This window comes from Equus quagga, chromosome 3 (assembly GCF_021613505.1).
Source record: "Equus quagga isolate Etosha38 chromosome 3, UCLA_HA_Equagga_1.0, whole genome shotgun sequence".
NCBI classification, from domain to species: domain Eukaryota; kingdom Metazoa; phylum Chordata; class Mammalia; order Perissodactyla; family Equidae; genus Equus; species Equus quagga.
Window position 1 is genome coordinate 69036806 of NC_060269.1, and position 17663 is coordinate 69054468.

General features: G+C 37.8%; 1 protein-coding gene across 6 annotated transcripts in view; it reads right to left on the bottom strand.

The window, feature by feature from the left end:
* The window catches only part of PPP3CC (protein phosphatase 3 catalytic subunit gamma), a 97738-nt gene that overhangs the window by 49241 nt on the left and 30834 nt on the right, over positions 1 to 17663 (bottom strand). For all 6 annotated transcript variants that reach the window (XM_046657004.1, XM_046657003.1, XM_046657000.1 and 3 more), the window contains exons 2-3: positions 6158 to 6355; positions 5696 to 5820 (exon numbers count right to left, since the gene is read on the bottom strand). In XM_046657004.1, coding sequence (XP_046512960.1) covers positions 5696 to 5820; positions 6158 to 6355 — 323 coding nt within the window. The remainder of the gene's footprint in view (positions 1 to 5695; positions 5821 to 6157; positions 6356 to 17663) is intronic.

Consider the following 17663-nt stretch of genomic DNA (forward strand, 5'->3'; position numbering starts at 1 on the left):
AAAAAAAAAATCTCCAATGGCTTTCTATCACACTCAGAATAAAACCCAAACTCCTCACTATGATTCACAAGGCCTGATGTCGTCTAACCCCTGCCTCTCTCTCTGACACATCACCCACATCTTCCCCATACTCGCCATTCTGTTGAGCCACACCAGCCTTGTTACTACTATTTGTGAACTGCCTTAGGCTTGATCACGCCTCAGAGCTTTTCCACTTGTGTGCTTTGCCTAGAATGTACTCAGACACCACCTTCTCCACACACTCAGGTGTCTATGCATGGTTCATTCCCTCAGGTCACTGAAGTTTCCGTTCAAATGTGACCTCCTCAGATAGGCCTTCCTTGATCTCCATCTAAATTAGCTATTCCTGCCCCCTTTAGCCCCTTACCCGGATTTGATTTTCACAGACACTAAACGAATGTGTGAAGCTGCTCCTCTCACTAGAAAGCACAGTAAAGCTTTGCTTGTTTATTTCCGTGTCCGTAGAATTTAACAATGTTTCTCAACACAGCTGCTACTGACAATTTGAAAAGCATAATTCTTTGTTGTTTAAGAGTCTACATTCTGTATACCTGGACGCTGCTCGTTAAATGCCAGCAAAACCTCTCAACTATTCTAATAAACTATTCATTCATATAGCATGGTACATAATTATGAGCGCGTCTGCAGTTTAATTTCTCAAAAATGGAATTGTTGGATCAAAATATGTGTGCATTTTATTTGAGACAGACTTTGCAAAATAAAAATTATAAAACAAATATGTAGACATAAACAAATATACTTAGATGGCTTTTTTTCTTTTTTGGTTGACTTTTGTTTTCAACATATCAACTTGACAAAATATTCCAAGGAAAAACTACATTAAATTCATACATAAACTTAGAAAGCACTTTCTCTTTCCTATACTTACTTTTCCCAACCAAGAACATGGTATGTTTTAATTTATTTGAGTCTCTATTTCTGCCTCCTAGAAAGACAAACTCACCATCTGAAGTGATGAGATTTATAAAAGCACAGCCCATGGCCAGCCCAGTGGCACAGCGGTTAAATTCACACGTTCCGCTTCGGCAGCCCGGGGTTCGCTGGTTCTGATCCCAGGTGCGGACAGGGCACCGCTTGGCACGCCATGCTGTGGTAGGCGTCCCACATATAAAGTAGAGGAAGATGGGCATGGATGTTAGCTCAGGGCCAGTCTTCCTCAGCAAAAAGAGGAGGATTGGCAGCAGTTAGCTCAGGGCTAATCTTCCTCAAAAAAAAAAAAAGCACAGCCCACACTCACACTGCAATGTAATTTTGTTGATATACTTCTCAGCCTCTAATCTCAAGTTTTATTTCTGTATATTATACATGAAGATGCAACTGTGCAATTATCTTGTACAATTCAATTACAAGGTCATGATTATCAGAAGATCTGTTCAGACACTCAATTACTTCTTTATTTCTATGTGAACAGAATTTTTACTCTGTCTCAAGAATCATTTCTGTGTCAACAATTGTTCATCAGTTGGTCATCTGATAACATTTCCTCTTTGGTGGCTCCTGTGCACTTAGTATACCATATTCCATGCTGAAAATGTTCCTTTTAACCCTTTCTTTTATTGAAAAATCAACTAAAGGAAACTAAAGTTTAGCTTCCTCTACCACAGAGGAAGTACTTTATAATTGGTACAAATGAAGAAGGAAGCCCAGGGTTCCAGGGGCCAGCCCCGTGGCCCAGTGGTTAAGTTCTCGTGCTCCTCTTCAGCGGCCCAGGGTTTCGCTGGTTCAGATCCTGGGCGTGGACACGGCACCGCTCATCACGCCATGCTGAGGCAGCGTCCCACATGCCACAACTAGAGGACCCACAACTAAAAATACACAACCATGTACCAGGGGCTTTGGGGAGAAAAAGGAAAAATAAAATCTTTAAAAAAAAAAAAAGAAGGAACCCCAAAAGGCTCAGAAAAAGTGAAACTTTACTATTCTGTTTTATCAGTGACATTTGGATCAGTCCCCATCAAAGCCCGCATTGCTTCTAGAAACAGCAGTGCTTGCTCTGGGCATGGAAAAAAAGTCAGCGTGTCTTGATTCTCTCATATAGGCTCAAAGGAAGAGAAATTATTAGGTATCAAAAGAGAAAAAAGTGAAATAAGGTGCTGTGAAAATAATCTGGCAATATGTACCAAAAGCCTTAAAAATGCTCACTCTTTCACCCAGTTATTTCACTTATAAGAATCTGACTGAGGCGCCAGCCTGTGGCTGAGTGGTTAAGGTCCCCAGCTCTGCTTTGGCAGCCCGGGGTTTCGCTGGTTCGGATCCTGGGTGCAGACATGGCACCGCTCATCAGGCCATGCTGAGGCAGCATCCCCCATGGCACACTAGAAGGATCCACAACTAAAAAAAAAAATACATGCAACTATGTACTGGGAGGATTTGAGGAGAAAAAGCTTAAAAAAAAAAAAAAGATTGGCAACAGTTGTTAGCTCATGTGCCAACCTTAAAAAAAAAAAAAAGAACCTGATTGAAGAAAATACCAGAAATGCTATCAAAGATGTAATCAAAAAGATGTTAACTGTAGTAATATGCAGAACAAAAAAAACTGGAAAACAACTAGACCACTTACAGTACAAGTGATGCAATAACCAATTAACTATTGCTTAAGCCATAAAGACATTAGATGCCTCATGAAACAAGAAATCTGGAGGTAAGACACCCAGGTTTAGTGTACCAGCTCAGCATCCTCACCAAGAAACTATGCCCTCTCTACCTCTTTGATCTGTGATTCACAGCAGCTCTGCCTGTCATCCTTAGTTAGAGCACCTCCTCATGGTCACAAAATGGCTGCTACAGTAAACACACCCACATTTGAAGTGACATAGTGGAAAGGGGGTCCAAAAGCTTTCACCTTGCACGAGTCTTCTCATCTTGAAAGAAAATGTTTCAAAACACACACAGACACAACATAACACAACACAACACAACAAAAACACCCAGAACAGTTCCCTTTGTACCTTACTGGGCAAAACAAGATTCCATGTGTACCCCCAGAGCAAGCAGCGGTGACAGGGAATGGATTGCCATGACCAGTTCAGACCAACAAGAATTCATTCCCTGGGGCTGGGAGAAGGGCCTTCCCTCCCTGAAGTCAAAAGTTCTCTCTGAACCCCCAATCTCATTTATCTGAATAAAATAGGGATTTTGATGGTAAGGAAGAAGGAGAGAAAAGGTAGGCAATAGGCAATAAGCAGTACCCACTACAAATCTAATTATCCAACAATAGAGGAACAGTGAAATAAATTATGGTATTTATACCACTAACCATGCTTTTGGAGAAATTTTAATGATAGAGAAAAATGCTTTCAAGACAGTGTTGAGTGGGGGGAAAAAGGGTACAAAAAGGAATGCACAAAATGATTTCAATTTTCTTTAAAATATACATACACAAATGTAAAATAAGAAAGACTGCAAGGAAATATAATAAAATGTTAACATTAATTATCTCTGATTTACTATAGTTTTTGTTTTATTAGATTCTGCATTTCCCAATTTTTCTACAAAAGACATGAATTATCTACAACAAAAAATTGTAATAGTGATTCTATTACCTTATTTTCATTCATTTGACAAAAACATCACATTCAGCCTTATCAAGGACATTGATAAAAAATTACTGTTGAAGTATATACTTGTATCATAGTGAACTAAGCTATAGCCTACATAAGTTTATAATTTGAGTGGTTTATAAGTGACTTTCAACTAACACTAGATATCACCTACAGTTCAGTTTTAAAACTGGCATAAAATAGCACTGTCATTCTAAAGTTTTGATTCATTTATCTCTTAAGATGTTCCAGGAAAACATTTTAAGTTAGCCAAACATCAAGTAACAGGATAAAGCCAAATACAAACTATGATTTATAAACATTCATTCATTCAACAAATATTAACTGAGTGCCTACTATGTGTCAGGCACTGTGCTAGGCCCTAATATGAAGAACCCTGCTGATAATTAAACACTTTCACATTACACTGAAAGATCTACTCACCAGTGTAACTTTTCTGGGAAACTGTCAGCTCCCATAGAGAGCATGAGTCTTGTTCATTATTTTATCTTCAGAGCCTGCCATAAAATTGACACTCAGGAAACATTCGTTGATGAGTGAGGAAAAGAGTATATAAAACAAAATATTCTGAACATAGTATATGTGTACAAAAAATCATTGTGGATTTTGTGTGTGTGCGCTTTACTGAATATACTGATGCACTGAAACTATTTTTAAAGTATATGAGTTAACAGTCAAAAGATGATTTGCTACAATATTTATCTTTTTAAAAAGTTGTTTCATTACATAAAATAACTAATTAAAAATTCACTAAAATCTGTATTCTCCTTCTCTTCAGCCCCTAAAACTTCCTCATGCTAGCAAACACGAAAAGAAGTAAACATTCAATGTATCTTTCAAACATCCATACTTTTGACTTACTGTCTACTGAAGCATGATGTGAACAGGAATAGGGAAGCTTTCCAATTATATAGTGTGAGTATGATCTCCACCCATGCCAGGTACCTATTTAGAGACCTTGGGAATTTCCTGAGCAGTAGGGAAAATGTGCTTCTTTTCTTAGTTCTATCATTAACTTTTATCCTCGTACATGACACTAAGTGAACTTCAGGCAGTGGCAGATAACATTGAACTTTTCTGATTCATGAGTTGAGGCTGCCTATACCACCAAAGAGTAGGATCTATTTCTCTTGTCGTTTATTTTCCTGGCAGCTTTAGAACAACTGCAGGTTCCTTGGTTGGGCACCAGGTGAGACAGCTGACTTGTATTTAGGAGTGATGATGCACGAACAATAAACCTTCAGCCACCAGAAACACACTTAGTACAGTGAGATTCTCACACTGAGAGAGAGGCCGAAGTAAAGACTACAAGACCAAGCCGACTCAATTTCTCATCCCACGCTTATTTGGGGCACATTATAAATTCGATTGCTTACATTATTTCCAAAGTTACTTCTCTTTCATTTGCCAAGCATGGACAGCTGAACCCAATGGACATTAAACAGGAATGTGCTGTGGTTCCATTGTACTCAGTCCTTGCATTAGGTTGCAAAATAGTTTTATCTTTTATACATAAAACCTTACACTTCGTTTTAATTCTAACGATTTTCTTCTTATCATTTAATTTTCAAAATACATAAAAGTAAATTCTGAGTTTTCATTAACTTCATCAACTGTAATCATTTTTTCCTTCAATGAACACTTACTAAAAGTGCTTACTCAATAGTATGAGAAATTATTCCCACAATAAGCTAAGTGTCTGCTTATTTAGCACTGCAGTTACTCTAACAGTTAACTGTAGCCCAGCAGCTTATGGTCTTATAATTAAGGTCAGCTAATCCAAACCCTGCTTAGGGTGAATAGCAACTTATGTCATTTATACACAGCCTGTACACTATCTTCAAAGAGGAAAGTTCTAGTAAACATTTAACTTATTTGCAAAGCTGAATTAATATAGCCTTCTATATGTCAGATGTTCTACTGGCTAAAAAAAGGAATATATTTTTTTAATATCAATTAAAACACTTCTCTATCACTTTAATTATTGAAAGTAACAAAGTTTATAAATTCCATTGGCGTTATTTTAATTTCTTGTACTGAAGGATGGAAAGCAAATTTTTTTAAACATCCAACATATCCAGTTTCATTTTTACCTCTATACTGAAATAGCCTCTGTCCACATAGTCACCAAGAAAGAGGTAGCGTGTATTACTAGGTGATCCTCCAACTTCAAACAATTTCATCAAGTCAAAGAATTGCCCATGAACATCGCCACACACTAGGAAAAAAAGGACATAGAGTGAGATGAAAAATTACGTCTTAGAAGAGAAAAGGGTATTATAGCAATAGGGATTGCAGTTTAAATTTAACTTAAATCACTTTAGCTTTTGACTGGACTGCTCTATAATTATAGTCAATCTATCAATACTGACTAGTCCTATTGGAATTATTAGACATTTTAAATTGTATGTCTTCAACAAACAACAAATATACTAAAAAATCCTAAGACTGTCTCATAATTCCTAGAAAAATTATTGCATATTTTAGTTGGTTATTTGTAATCATTTCTCACATCAGCTCAAGTCTAAGTGCCACCATACAAATACTTCTCATACCTGTGATTGGAGCATCTACTTCGAGCATAGTCTCCTCTTGTCTCAGAATGGCAGCCCCATCGTTGATTATCTTTAGGGCTACTTCCTCTTCCAGTCGCCCTTCCTTCACCAAATGGTTTTTCAAAACATCAATTTTAGGTTTCCCATTCTCAAATACTTCCTTCAAAGTAAGCCGCTGGGTTGGAGGAAAGGGGACAGCTAGAAAGAGAGAAAAAATAATTGAAAACACTTAAACGTATAGCGAACCACCATGAACACACTTCCTTATGTAACAAACTGAACCTAATACATCACCACGATTTTACATCCATATGCCACAGCTACATGGAAAAAATTCCAAGATTTGTTTACTGTTATCATATACTGATAGAATAAATGATCGATTCTAATTTTTAAAAAGGCCACAGTTAAAGTCGAAGTCATTTAAAAGATATGCATAAATTACAATGTTTTACATACAAACATGAAAGACTTTAAAAATGATTCAGAAAATAAGCTAAAAGTGAGACAAGGGACTGGATGATATGAATATCTTTTATCTACAGAAAAGGTGTTAAAAATGAAACTGTGGTTAAAGAAAATGAAAAAAAAGAAATCACACCACCAGAAAGGCAGTTATTTCTTCCAAATAACTGACCTAATGAAACCATATGTTTAGAAGTTTGACTTCAGTTCCTGGTTAGGGGAATCACAGATGTAGACTTTATTCTTAAAAAGTAGTTGCTTAAAATATTACTGATAACAAGAATACCACTAACAGGATGGAGCGCCTGAGAACAACTTGGGATAGTAACAGAGCATAGCCTTGAGCATGGGAGGTCTAGTTGTTTTCTCTAATCTGGAAACACGAACAACTAACTTCAGTTTATGCTGGATATAAGGTCATACAACATCACAGTGAACTAGCAACTTTAACAGAAAAAAATTTTTGACATTTTAAAATTGGCCATCATTTCCTCATTTACCTACTTTATAATGCAGTCCGGTTTAGATTCCCTGTGGTCTAACAGCCACAAGTCTATAAATGCTAACTTTAAAACGAGGGGTTCATTTTGTGATTTATGTCTGGTGGTTTCACTTCCAGCTTTATGGAGTGTTATTAAAAACCGAGTTGAAATCTACAGGTACTTTAAAAATTTTAGACTTAATCTAGCCATACCATTTTGTACTATTTACAAGTAAAGAAAGTCCTATGGTAGGTTTCATCACGCTGTTAGCTATGACCTGACTCATTCTGACTAGTCAAAGCTCACTGGAAAAATGATAGCAGCTTTCTAATCAGTCAATACCACCTTGAGACAGGGAATCATGGATATCCCCGTTTACCCAGGGCAGTCTCAGATTTCAACTACTCTCCTAGCACAATTGTTAACGGTGTCCCCTTTCACTCTCAAAAGAATCTTAATTTGAAGGATAAATTAGTCTTTTTTTTTAAGATTGGCACCTGGCTAACAACTGTTGTCAATCTTTTTTTTTTTTTTTCTTGCTTTTTCTCCCCAAATCCCCTCAGCATATAGTTGTACATTTTAGTTGTGGGTCCTTCTAGTTGTGGCATGTGGGACGCCGCCTCAAGATGGCCTGATAAGCGGTGCCATGTCCGCGCCCAGGATCCGAACCAGTGAAACCCTGGGCCACCAAAGCAGAAGGCGTGAACTTCACCACTCGGTCACAGGGCCGGCCCCATAAATTTGTCTTAATTTGTGTTATTCATATGGAATATCACCATACTACTTTAACAGGATAATCTGCTTCTTGAAAAACAAAAATAAAATATGATGATGAATCTTTTATTTATTCATCTTTGAGTCTCCAAGACAGGGTGAAAGGTTATACCTGAACAAGTTTACTTAAATTTTTACTAAAATGTAATGTAACTTACTAAAATGTAAAACAACAACAAAATCCTTTACAGTTTCGAGATTCTTACTGAAATATTTTCAGATGAAATTATATACTATTTAGGATTTGCTTCATAATAATAGGCGAGGGACAAGGAAGAAACAGTAGTAGAGATGAAAAAGATTGTAGCGAGTTACTAACTCTTGAAACTGGGTGAGCTCACTTGGAAGTTCATAACACTGTTCTCTCTACTGTGGCAATATGTTTGAAATCCTTATAATAGAAAAAGTAGAAAGAATTACCAAAACTAAGAGTATAAGCTTTAGAGAAACTTTCTTTAGAGAAATTTACATGAGGTTCAATCAACAGCTACATTTAATCTTAATTTCTTGCAGATGACTTCAGAGAACCACCAGTCCTCTGAAATCTTGATCCAAAAAATAGATAGAAGATTCCACACTTAATCCTCTCCTTTCATACTTAATTTACCTCTTTTTGGTTTTTAAACTCTTATTCTCTATTTCTAGATAGCCAATCTGCCCTTTCCTAGTTTTGAAATGAACCCCACAGAAAGCCTACTTGTTTTTAATCTCCCACTTTGTAAACCAAAGAAATTGGCCAACAAACTGAAAACAAAGTGAAATAACATAAAATCAAATATGTTGGAATCAACAAAAAAGTATTATAACAAAGGTAGTTCCAGAGACAAGAGATCCACAGGTATTATTCAACTTTTACCAGTAGTATTATTACTGCTAATAAAAATAATTTCCCTTGGGGCTGGCCCTCTGGCCAAGTGGTGAAGTTTGCGGGCTCAGCTTCAGTGGCCCAGGGTTTTGCTGGTTCAGATGCTGGGCACAGACATGGCACCACTCATCAGGTCACGTAGAAGTGGTGTCCCACGTAGCACAACTAGAGGCACTCCCAACTACAATATACAACTATGTACCGAGGGCTATGGGGAGAAGAAGAAGGAAAAAAAAGATTGGCAACAGATGTTAGCGCAGGTGCCAATCTTTAATAAACAAATATAATAATTTTCCTTAGATACTATTCAGTTGCAGTCAGAGAACAGTTTACAAAATAGGAAACCCATTTTTCTTATATATCATGAAAGCTATGTAAGTAGAAGTGACAACAACCTAAAGAGCTCCTGAGGAAGAAATTTAGATATTTTTTCTTTCTCTCAAATTCTTCAGCTGCAACTTATTTAAAACAAAACAAGTAAACCAGTCATTTAGTTAAAGCAAAAGCAAGGCTGAATCAAGGATCAAGGGGATTCTGCCCAGCTAAGAGAGATGGGTCACAGCTGAGCCAGGGACACTAAGCAGAATTAAGATTGGCTTGGGACAACATACATAACAGAAAGTTCCAGAAGAGTCCTAAGTTTTTAGGTTAGGGCAAATAAAATCTATATCTGTCAAGTCAGGAACAAAGAATCTTCAACTTTAAAGGAGTGAGTCCTACCTACCCTCAAGTTACTCCCAGCTATCTTTAGAAGCCCTGAATTCTATCTCCCTTCTTTTACCAGACAGTTCTATACACACTGCAGTTGAGGTTGATTCATAGAAGAGTGGAAAGAGCCACTCTTCCATGGCTGTTTAGTTTTCCTGAGAAAACTAAAGGAAACAGCCATCATCCAGCTAAGTTTGGTCACGAAAGGAAATAAGAACTTTCTAATTAAATTTGAAGTCTCCATTTTAAAGATTTTATTTTTCCTTTTCCTCCCTAAAGCCCCCCGGTACATAGTTGTATACTTTTAGTTGTGGATCCTTCTAGTTGTGGCATGTGGGATGCCACCTCAGCATGGCCTGATGAGCAGTCCCATGTCTGTGCCCAGAATCCAAACCGGCAAAATCCTAGGCTGCCGAAGCAGAGTGCACAAACTTAACCACTCGGCCATGGGGCCAGCCCCCATGAAATCTCCATTTCAAAAAATATGCCCAGACACAGAGCATCCATATGTCTGAGTATGCCTATTGGGATATTCTGAGTTTATTCATTTTGTCCTGACGTAATCATTAACAGTGCCCCCTTTCACTCTCAAGTATCCGGATTTAAACAACCTATCCAGGAACAACATTCACTAGAATCCAATGAGTTGTTTGTTTAAAATGTAGATTCTTGGGCATCAGACTTGTGGAAGGAGGACGTTCGGGGATCCCGCACAGGCATCTGCATTGTTAACAGCGGCCCCAGGCAATTCTTGTGCACAGTAAATTGGTGTTAGAGTGAAGCAGGAAAATGGTGAAAGGGAATTCTATGTGAAGATACAATAATCTCAGATAATCAGCACCTCCACTCACCAGTCAGCACACAGTCAGAGCTGACTGGGCTTCCTGTCCTTTCCCCCAGCCTCTACTAAGGCCACACAGATACAAAGAGTTTGGAATTTCTGAGGGAAAAAAAGGAGGATCTAGAGTAGTGCTTTGTAAACTATCTGTGGGAACTGCCACTCCCCACCACACCCTCCAATCTGTCAAAACCTATACTTTGTAAAATGCAATAAATTACTAGAAAATGATCACATGCACAGATGTTGTGCCAATGTCAAATTGCTATAAAAGTTTTTAAATAAGTTTCTGTACTTATCACAGCTAGTAACAATTCGTGGACTTGACACTGGTTCACGGATCACACTTTGAGTAACACAGGTTTGGATGAACATGGATTTAGGGGAAGATCAGGACTAGAGTCAAAACTTGAATACTATGCATATAAACATCTTCAAGCCTGAGTTTGGAGATTTTATTAAGTCTAATGTACATACAAGATGGTGTCCCGCTGACTTCACTACTCACTTCACATTGAATGATAACCTTTTTTTCTAAGAACCCAAATCTCTGACAAGCTCATTCTCAATTGCCTTAAATGGCACACAGGATTTTGTTATTAAAGAATACAACATAAACATCTGGACTCTGCAGGCAGACGAACAAGCTAAAGTTTTAGCTTCTAACATCTTACCTGTGCTTTAAACTAGGAAGTATGTAAACTATAACATAGAGGGTCAGTCCTTGCATCCTTTCAAATCATAAATAAACCACACACACAAGTTTCCCTTCTTCATTTCTCTGGCTGTACGTTGCCTCTTTAAATATTCCACTTTTAAAGCTGTTATCCTTCCAAAACAATGTCTTAGCACATTTTTCAAATTTCAAAGAAAAAGTACTAGACTGATTTTCAAGGCTAATAAATAACTCCATGCATTTTATTTATTCAAAAAATTAAACTAACCAATCTAGGCATTTTTAAATGAAAGAATCAAAGTGTCATTAGTGTCAGTACCAAAGTTACCGCTTTATTGGTTATATCATATCATCACTTGGGGGAGAGGGGGAGTGGTCCCTTCATCTTTAATATAGGTCTGTTATTTTATAAACTACAACCCTTACCAATGAGTAAATAGGGTTAACAGAGGGATTATAAGGTCTCAAAACACCATCATAGAGATAAAAAAAAATTGACCATGACCCAAAGGTCATTTATGCAGAAATGTGATAATTCAGGGGTTATAAAACTACAGTACTTTTTTTTTTGAAGAGTAAAAGAGGTCCTTGTTATTCAAAGATGATTGGTACTAGAAAAGCCCACTTACGGGCCGGTCCCGTGGCTGAGTGGTTAAGTTCAAGCACTCCGCTGGGGTGGCCCAGGGTTTCACTGGCTCAGATCCTGGGTGGAGACATGGCACCGCTCGTCAGGCCATGCTGAGGCAGCGTCCCACATGCCACAGCTAGAAGGACCTGCAACTAAGATATACAACTACGTATGGGGGGGATTTGGTAAGATAAAGCAGAAAAAAAAAGATTGGCAGCAGCTGTTAGCTCAGGTGCCAATCTTTAAAAAAAAAGGCCACTTAAAGTGAATCCACATAGAAAAATAAACATTCACAGTAAACAGTGAGGGGAAACAATTTGGAATTTTATCTTTAAAAATGAAACTATGAATTATGAAAATAATTTTATTTCATAATAAACAATTTGCAGCATGATCATAAAGAGCTGGTTTTACAAATATAACCAAGGGAATTATCATTAACCTTCTAAAAACGAATGAGCCTAAACCCCCCTTTGAATTTCAGACTCTCAAATCCAACAGCCTATTTATCAGCTACTTGGATGTCTAAGGGCATTTAAAATTTAACATGTCCAAACTTGAGTTTATTTCCCATGCCACCTCTAGTCTTTTCCATCTAAATCCATGGAACTACTATTCACTCAATTGCTTAGGCCAAAAACCTAGGGAGTCTCCCTTTCCCTATTTCCTGATACTCCCAAAATCCCAATTTATCAGCAAGTCTGGTTGACTCTCTCTGAAATAGCCTTTGGATGCATTTTTTTCCTGCTTTTTCTCCCCAAATCCTCCCAGTACATAGTTGTATATTTTAGTTGTGAGTCCTTCTAGCTGTGGCATGTGGGACGCCGCCTCAACATGGCCTGACGAGTGATGCCATGTCTGCACCCAGGATCTGAACCAGCGAAACCCTGGGCCGCCACAGCAGGGCGTGCAAACTTAACCACTTGGCCATGGGGCCGGCCCCTGGATGCATTTTTGAACACCTCCATCACTGCTACCCTATTCCAGCCATGACTCTCTCTCACAGATTGCTGCAATAGCTTTCTAACTTATCTCCTCCTTCCCCACTCTATTCTTGGCCCTTTACAGCAGCTGAAGTAACCTTTATCCCCAGCTTTACCGAGATGTAATTGACATGTAACATTGTGTTAAGTTTAAGCTGTAGGATGTGTTGATCTGATACACTCATACATTGCAAATGATTGTCACACCTCCATCACATCACATTATTACCATTTCTTTTTTGTGGTAAGAACATTTAAGATCTATACTCTTGGCAACTTTAAAGTATATAATACAGTATTTTTAACTGTAAAAACCAACCTGTACATTAGATCCCTAGAACTTATTCATCTTATAACTGGAATCTTGTACTCTAACAACTCCCCATTTCCCCCAACCTCCAGCTCCTGGTAACCACCATTCTACTCTGTTTCTATGAGTTCAGCTTTTTTAGATTCCACATTAAGTGATATCATATAGTGTCTTTCTCTGACTTATTTTCCTTAGCATAATGCCCTCAAGCTCCATCTACATTGTCACAAAGGGCAAGATTTCCTTCTTTCTCATGGCTGAATAATATCAGATTGTGTGTGTGTGTGTATATATATATATGTCATATCATTTTTTGTTTCTTGTTTTGCTGAGGAAGATTTGCCCTGAGCTAACATCTGTGCCAATCTTCCTCCACTTTATATATGAGTCACTGCCATAACATGGCTGATGAGTGGTGTAGGTCCACGCTCGGGATCTGAAGCCACGAACCTGGGCCACTGAAGCAGAGCATGCTGAACTTAACCACTAGGCCACAGGGCCAGCCCCTATACCACATCTTTTTCTCCATTCATCCATCTATGGACACTTAGGTTGTTTCCATACCTTGGCTATTATAAATAATGCTGCAATGAACATGGGAGTGCAGCTATCTCTTCGAAATAGTAATTTCATTTCCTTTGTATATATACCCAAAAGTGAGACTGCTGGATCATACAGCAGTCCTACTTTCAATTTCTTGAGGAACCTCCATACTCTCTTTCATAGTGGCTGTACCAGTTTACATTCCCACCAACAGCGTTCAAGTTTTCCCCTGTCTACACACCTTCACCAACGCTTGTTATCTCTTGCTTTGATGATAGCTATTCTAACAGGTGTGAGGTGGTATCTTGCTGTGGTTTCAATTTGCATTTCCCTGATGATGAAAGACGTCAAGCACCTTTTCATGTACCAGTTGGCCATTTGTATGTGTTCTTTGAAAAACGTCTGTTCAGTTCCTCTGCCCATTTTTCAATTGAATTGTTTGGGTTTTTGCTATTTAGTTGTATGAGCTTAGCACAGATTTTGGATATTAACCCCTATCGGATATATGATTTGTAAATATTTTCTCCCATTCTGCAGGTTGCCTCTTCATTTTGTTGATTGTTTCTTTTACTGTGAAGAAACTTTTTAGTTTGATGTAGTCCCACTTATTTTTGTTTTTGTTGCTTGTGCTTTTGGTGTCATATCCAAAAGATTGTTGCCAAGACCAGCGTCAAGGAGCTTTTCCCATTTCCTTCTAGGAGTTTTAACATTTCAGGTCTTACGTTGAAGTCTTTAATCCATTTAGGGTTAATTTTTGTGAGTGGTATAAGATAGAGGTCTAATTTCATTCTTCTGCATGTTGTTATCCAGTTTCCCCAATACCATTTACTGAAGAGACTATTCTTTCTCCACTGAGTATTCTTGGCTCCTTTGTCAAATATTAGTTGACTGTATATGTGAGGGTTTATTTCTGGGCTCTCCAATCTGTTCCATTGGTCTGTGTGTGTTTTTGTGCCTGTACCATACCATTTTGATTACTAAAGGTTTGTACTATAGTTCGAAATCAAGAAGTGTGATGCCATGTTTATGGTGATGGATGGTAATTAGTCTTTGGGTGGTGAACATGATGTAGTCTACACAGAAATTGAAATATAATGGTGTACTCCTGAAATTTATATACCATCATAAACCAATGTTACCTCAATAAAATGAAATACAAAAAAAGAAAAAGAAAAAGAAGTGTGATGCCTCCAGCTTTGTTCTTTCAAAGAATTGCTTTGGCTGTTTGGGGTCTTTTGCAGTTCCATACAAATTTTAGGACTATTTTTTCTATTTCTTTGAAAAATGTCATTAGAATTTTGATAAGGATTGCACTGAATCTATACATGGCTTTGGGTAGTATGGACATTTTAACAACATTAATTCTTCTGATCCATGAATACAGAGTATCTTTCCATTTGTTGTGTCTTCTTCAATTTCTTTCAGCAAAATCTTGTAGTTTTCAGTGTATAGAGCTTTCACCTCCTTGGCTGAATTTATTCCTAAGTATTTTACCGTTTTTGAAGCTATTGTGAATGGACTGTTTTCTTTATTTCTTTTTCAGATATTTCATTGTTAGTGTACATAACTGGTTTCTGTATGTTGATTTTGTATCCTAAAATTTTTCTGAATTAGTTGAGTAGATCAAACAGTTTTTTACTGGAGTCTTTAGGACTTTCTATATATAAGACCATGTCCTCTGCAAACAAAGACAATTTCACATCGTCCTTTCTGATTTAGATGCCTTTTGTTTCTTTTTCTTACCTGACTGCTCTAGCTAGGACTTTCAAGTACTATGTTGAATAAGAGTGTTAAGATTGGGAACCCTTGTATTACTCCTAATCTTGGAGGAAAAGCTTTCAGTCTTTTCTTGTTGAATATGATGCTGGCTGTGGGCCTGTCATAATATGGCCTTTATTATGTTGAGGTGTGGTCTGTCTATACCCAGTTTGCTGAATGTTATTGTCATGAAACCATGTTTTATTTTGTCAAATGCTTTTTCTGCATCTATTGAGATGATCATATGATTTTTATCTTTCATTCTATTAATGTGATGTATCACATTTATTGATTTGCATATGTTGAACTGTCCTTGCATCCCAGAGGTAAATCCTGTTTGAGCACGGTGTATAATCTTTTTAATGCGCTGTTGAATGAAGTTTGCTGATATTTTGTTGAGAATTTCTTCATTTATATTCATCAAGGATATCAGTCTGTAGTTTTCTTGTAGTTTCCTTATCTGGCCTTGGTATGAGGGTAATGCTAGCCTCAAAACATGAGTTTGGGAGTGTTCTCTCCTCTTCAGTTTTTTGGAAGAGTTTGAGAAGGATTGGTATTAATTACTCTTTAAATGTTTCGCAGAACCCATCAATGAAACCATCTGGTCCTGGGCTTTTCTTCGTTGAGAGGTTTTTCTCTTTTTTTCCTGAGGAAGATTTGCCCTGAGCTAACATCTGTGCCAGTCTTCCTCTATTTTGTATGTGGGTGGCCACCACAAAAGGGCTGCTGATGAGTGGTATAGGTCTGCTCTCAGGAACTGAACCCAGGCCACTGAAGCAGAGTGCACTGATCTTAACCACTAGGTGACCTGGCTGGCCCCTGTCAAGAGATTTTTGTTTACTAATTCAATCTCCTTAATTATTATTGGTCTGTTCAGATTTTCTACTTCATGATTCAGTCTTGACACGTTATATGTGTCTAGGAATTTATCCATATTTCCTAGGTTACCCAATTTGTCAGTATATAATTTTTCATAGTAGTTTCTTATGATCCTTTGAATTTCTGTGGTATCAGTTGTAATGTCTCCTTTAAATTTCTGATTCTATTTATTTGAGTTTTCTTTTTTTCTTTTAGTCAAGCTAGCGTTTGTCAATTTTGTTGATCTTTTTAAAAAACCAACTCTTAGTTTCATGTGTTTTTTAAAAATTTTATTATTTTTTTAAAGACTGGCACCTGAGCTAATCTTTTTTTTTTTTCCTTCTTCTTCTTCTCCCCAAAGCCACCAGTACATAGTTGTATATTCTAGCTGTAGGTCCTTCTGGTTGTGCTACGTGGGATGCTGCCTCAGCATGGATTGATGAGCGGTGCCATGTCCACACCCAGAATCCAAACCGGCAAAACCCTGGGCCACTGAAGTGGATCACGCAAACTTAACCACTTGGCCACGGGGCCAGCCTCTCAACTCTTAGTTTTATTGATCTTTTCTATTATTCTTCTGTTGTGTATTTCATTTAATCTGCTCTGATCTTTGTTATTTCAGTAGTGAAAGCTGCTGGGTTCATCAGCTGAACTGGTCATTGTGAACCTCAATCGCTGCCACTGCATGGCTGCTATTGGTAGCCCCCTCATTTTACTCAGTTCTCTGCTCAAATGTTACCTCTTCAGAGATCTCTTCCCTGACCACTATATCTAAGCAAAATAAAACGAAACTTCTTCCCTTGACACAGTCCAGCAGAAGAGGTTTGGTTCTTCATTAATTCCTAAATAAGTACTTCCAGGTACATACTATATGCACATTAATTGTGGAGACATAAGGAAACTAAATCTGAGCCAGATAACAATTGTTGAATTCTACAATTATGTAACCAAATGTTCATTTCAGACATAGTAAAGTCCCGCTCAACCTTTCATCCTAAAATTATTTCCCGGCCAGCCCAGAGGCACAGCAGTTAAATTTGCACGTTCTGCTTCGGTGGCCTGGGGTTTGCCGGTTCTGATCCTAGGTGCCGGCCTAGGCACCGCTTGTCAAGTCACACTGTGGCAGGTGTCCCACATATAAAGTAGAGGAAGATAGGCACAGATGTTAGCTCAGAGCCCGTCTTCCTCAGCAAAAAGAGGAGTGCTAGCGGCAGATGTTAGCTCAGGGCGAATCTTCCTCAAAAAATAAATAAAATGCTATTTAAAAAAATAAAATAAAATAAAATAATTTCCTACTCCAAGTATAATCTGGAGGATCAACAGTATCAAAATCATTTGGGAGCTTTTCAGAAATGCAGACTATCTGGCCTTAGTTCAGACCAACTGAAATCAGAATCTGCATTTTAACAAGATCCCAGGTGCACATTAGGTCTAAGAAGCATTACTATAATTCACTGATTTTTAACCCTGATTGAACATTAGAATAACCTGGGGAGCTTCTGAAAATATAATGCCCTCATTCCATTTCTAGAAATTTGTATTCAACTGGCTTTAGAAATACCCAGAAATCGGTATTTTTAAAAGTTTCTCCAGGTAATTGAGAATCACTGCTCTCATT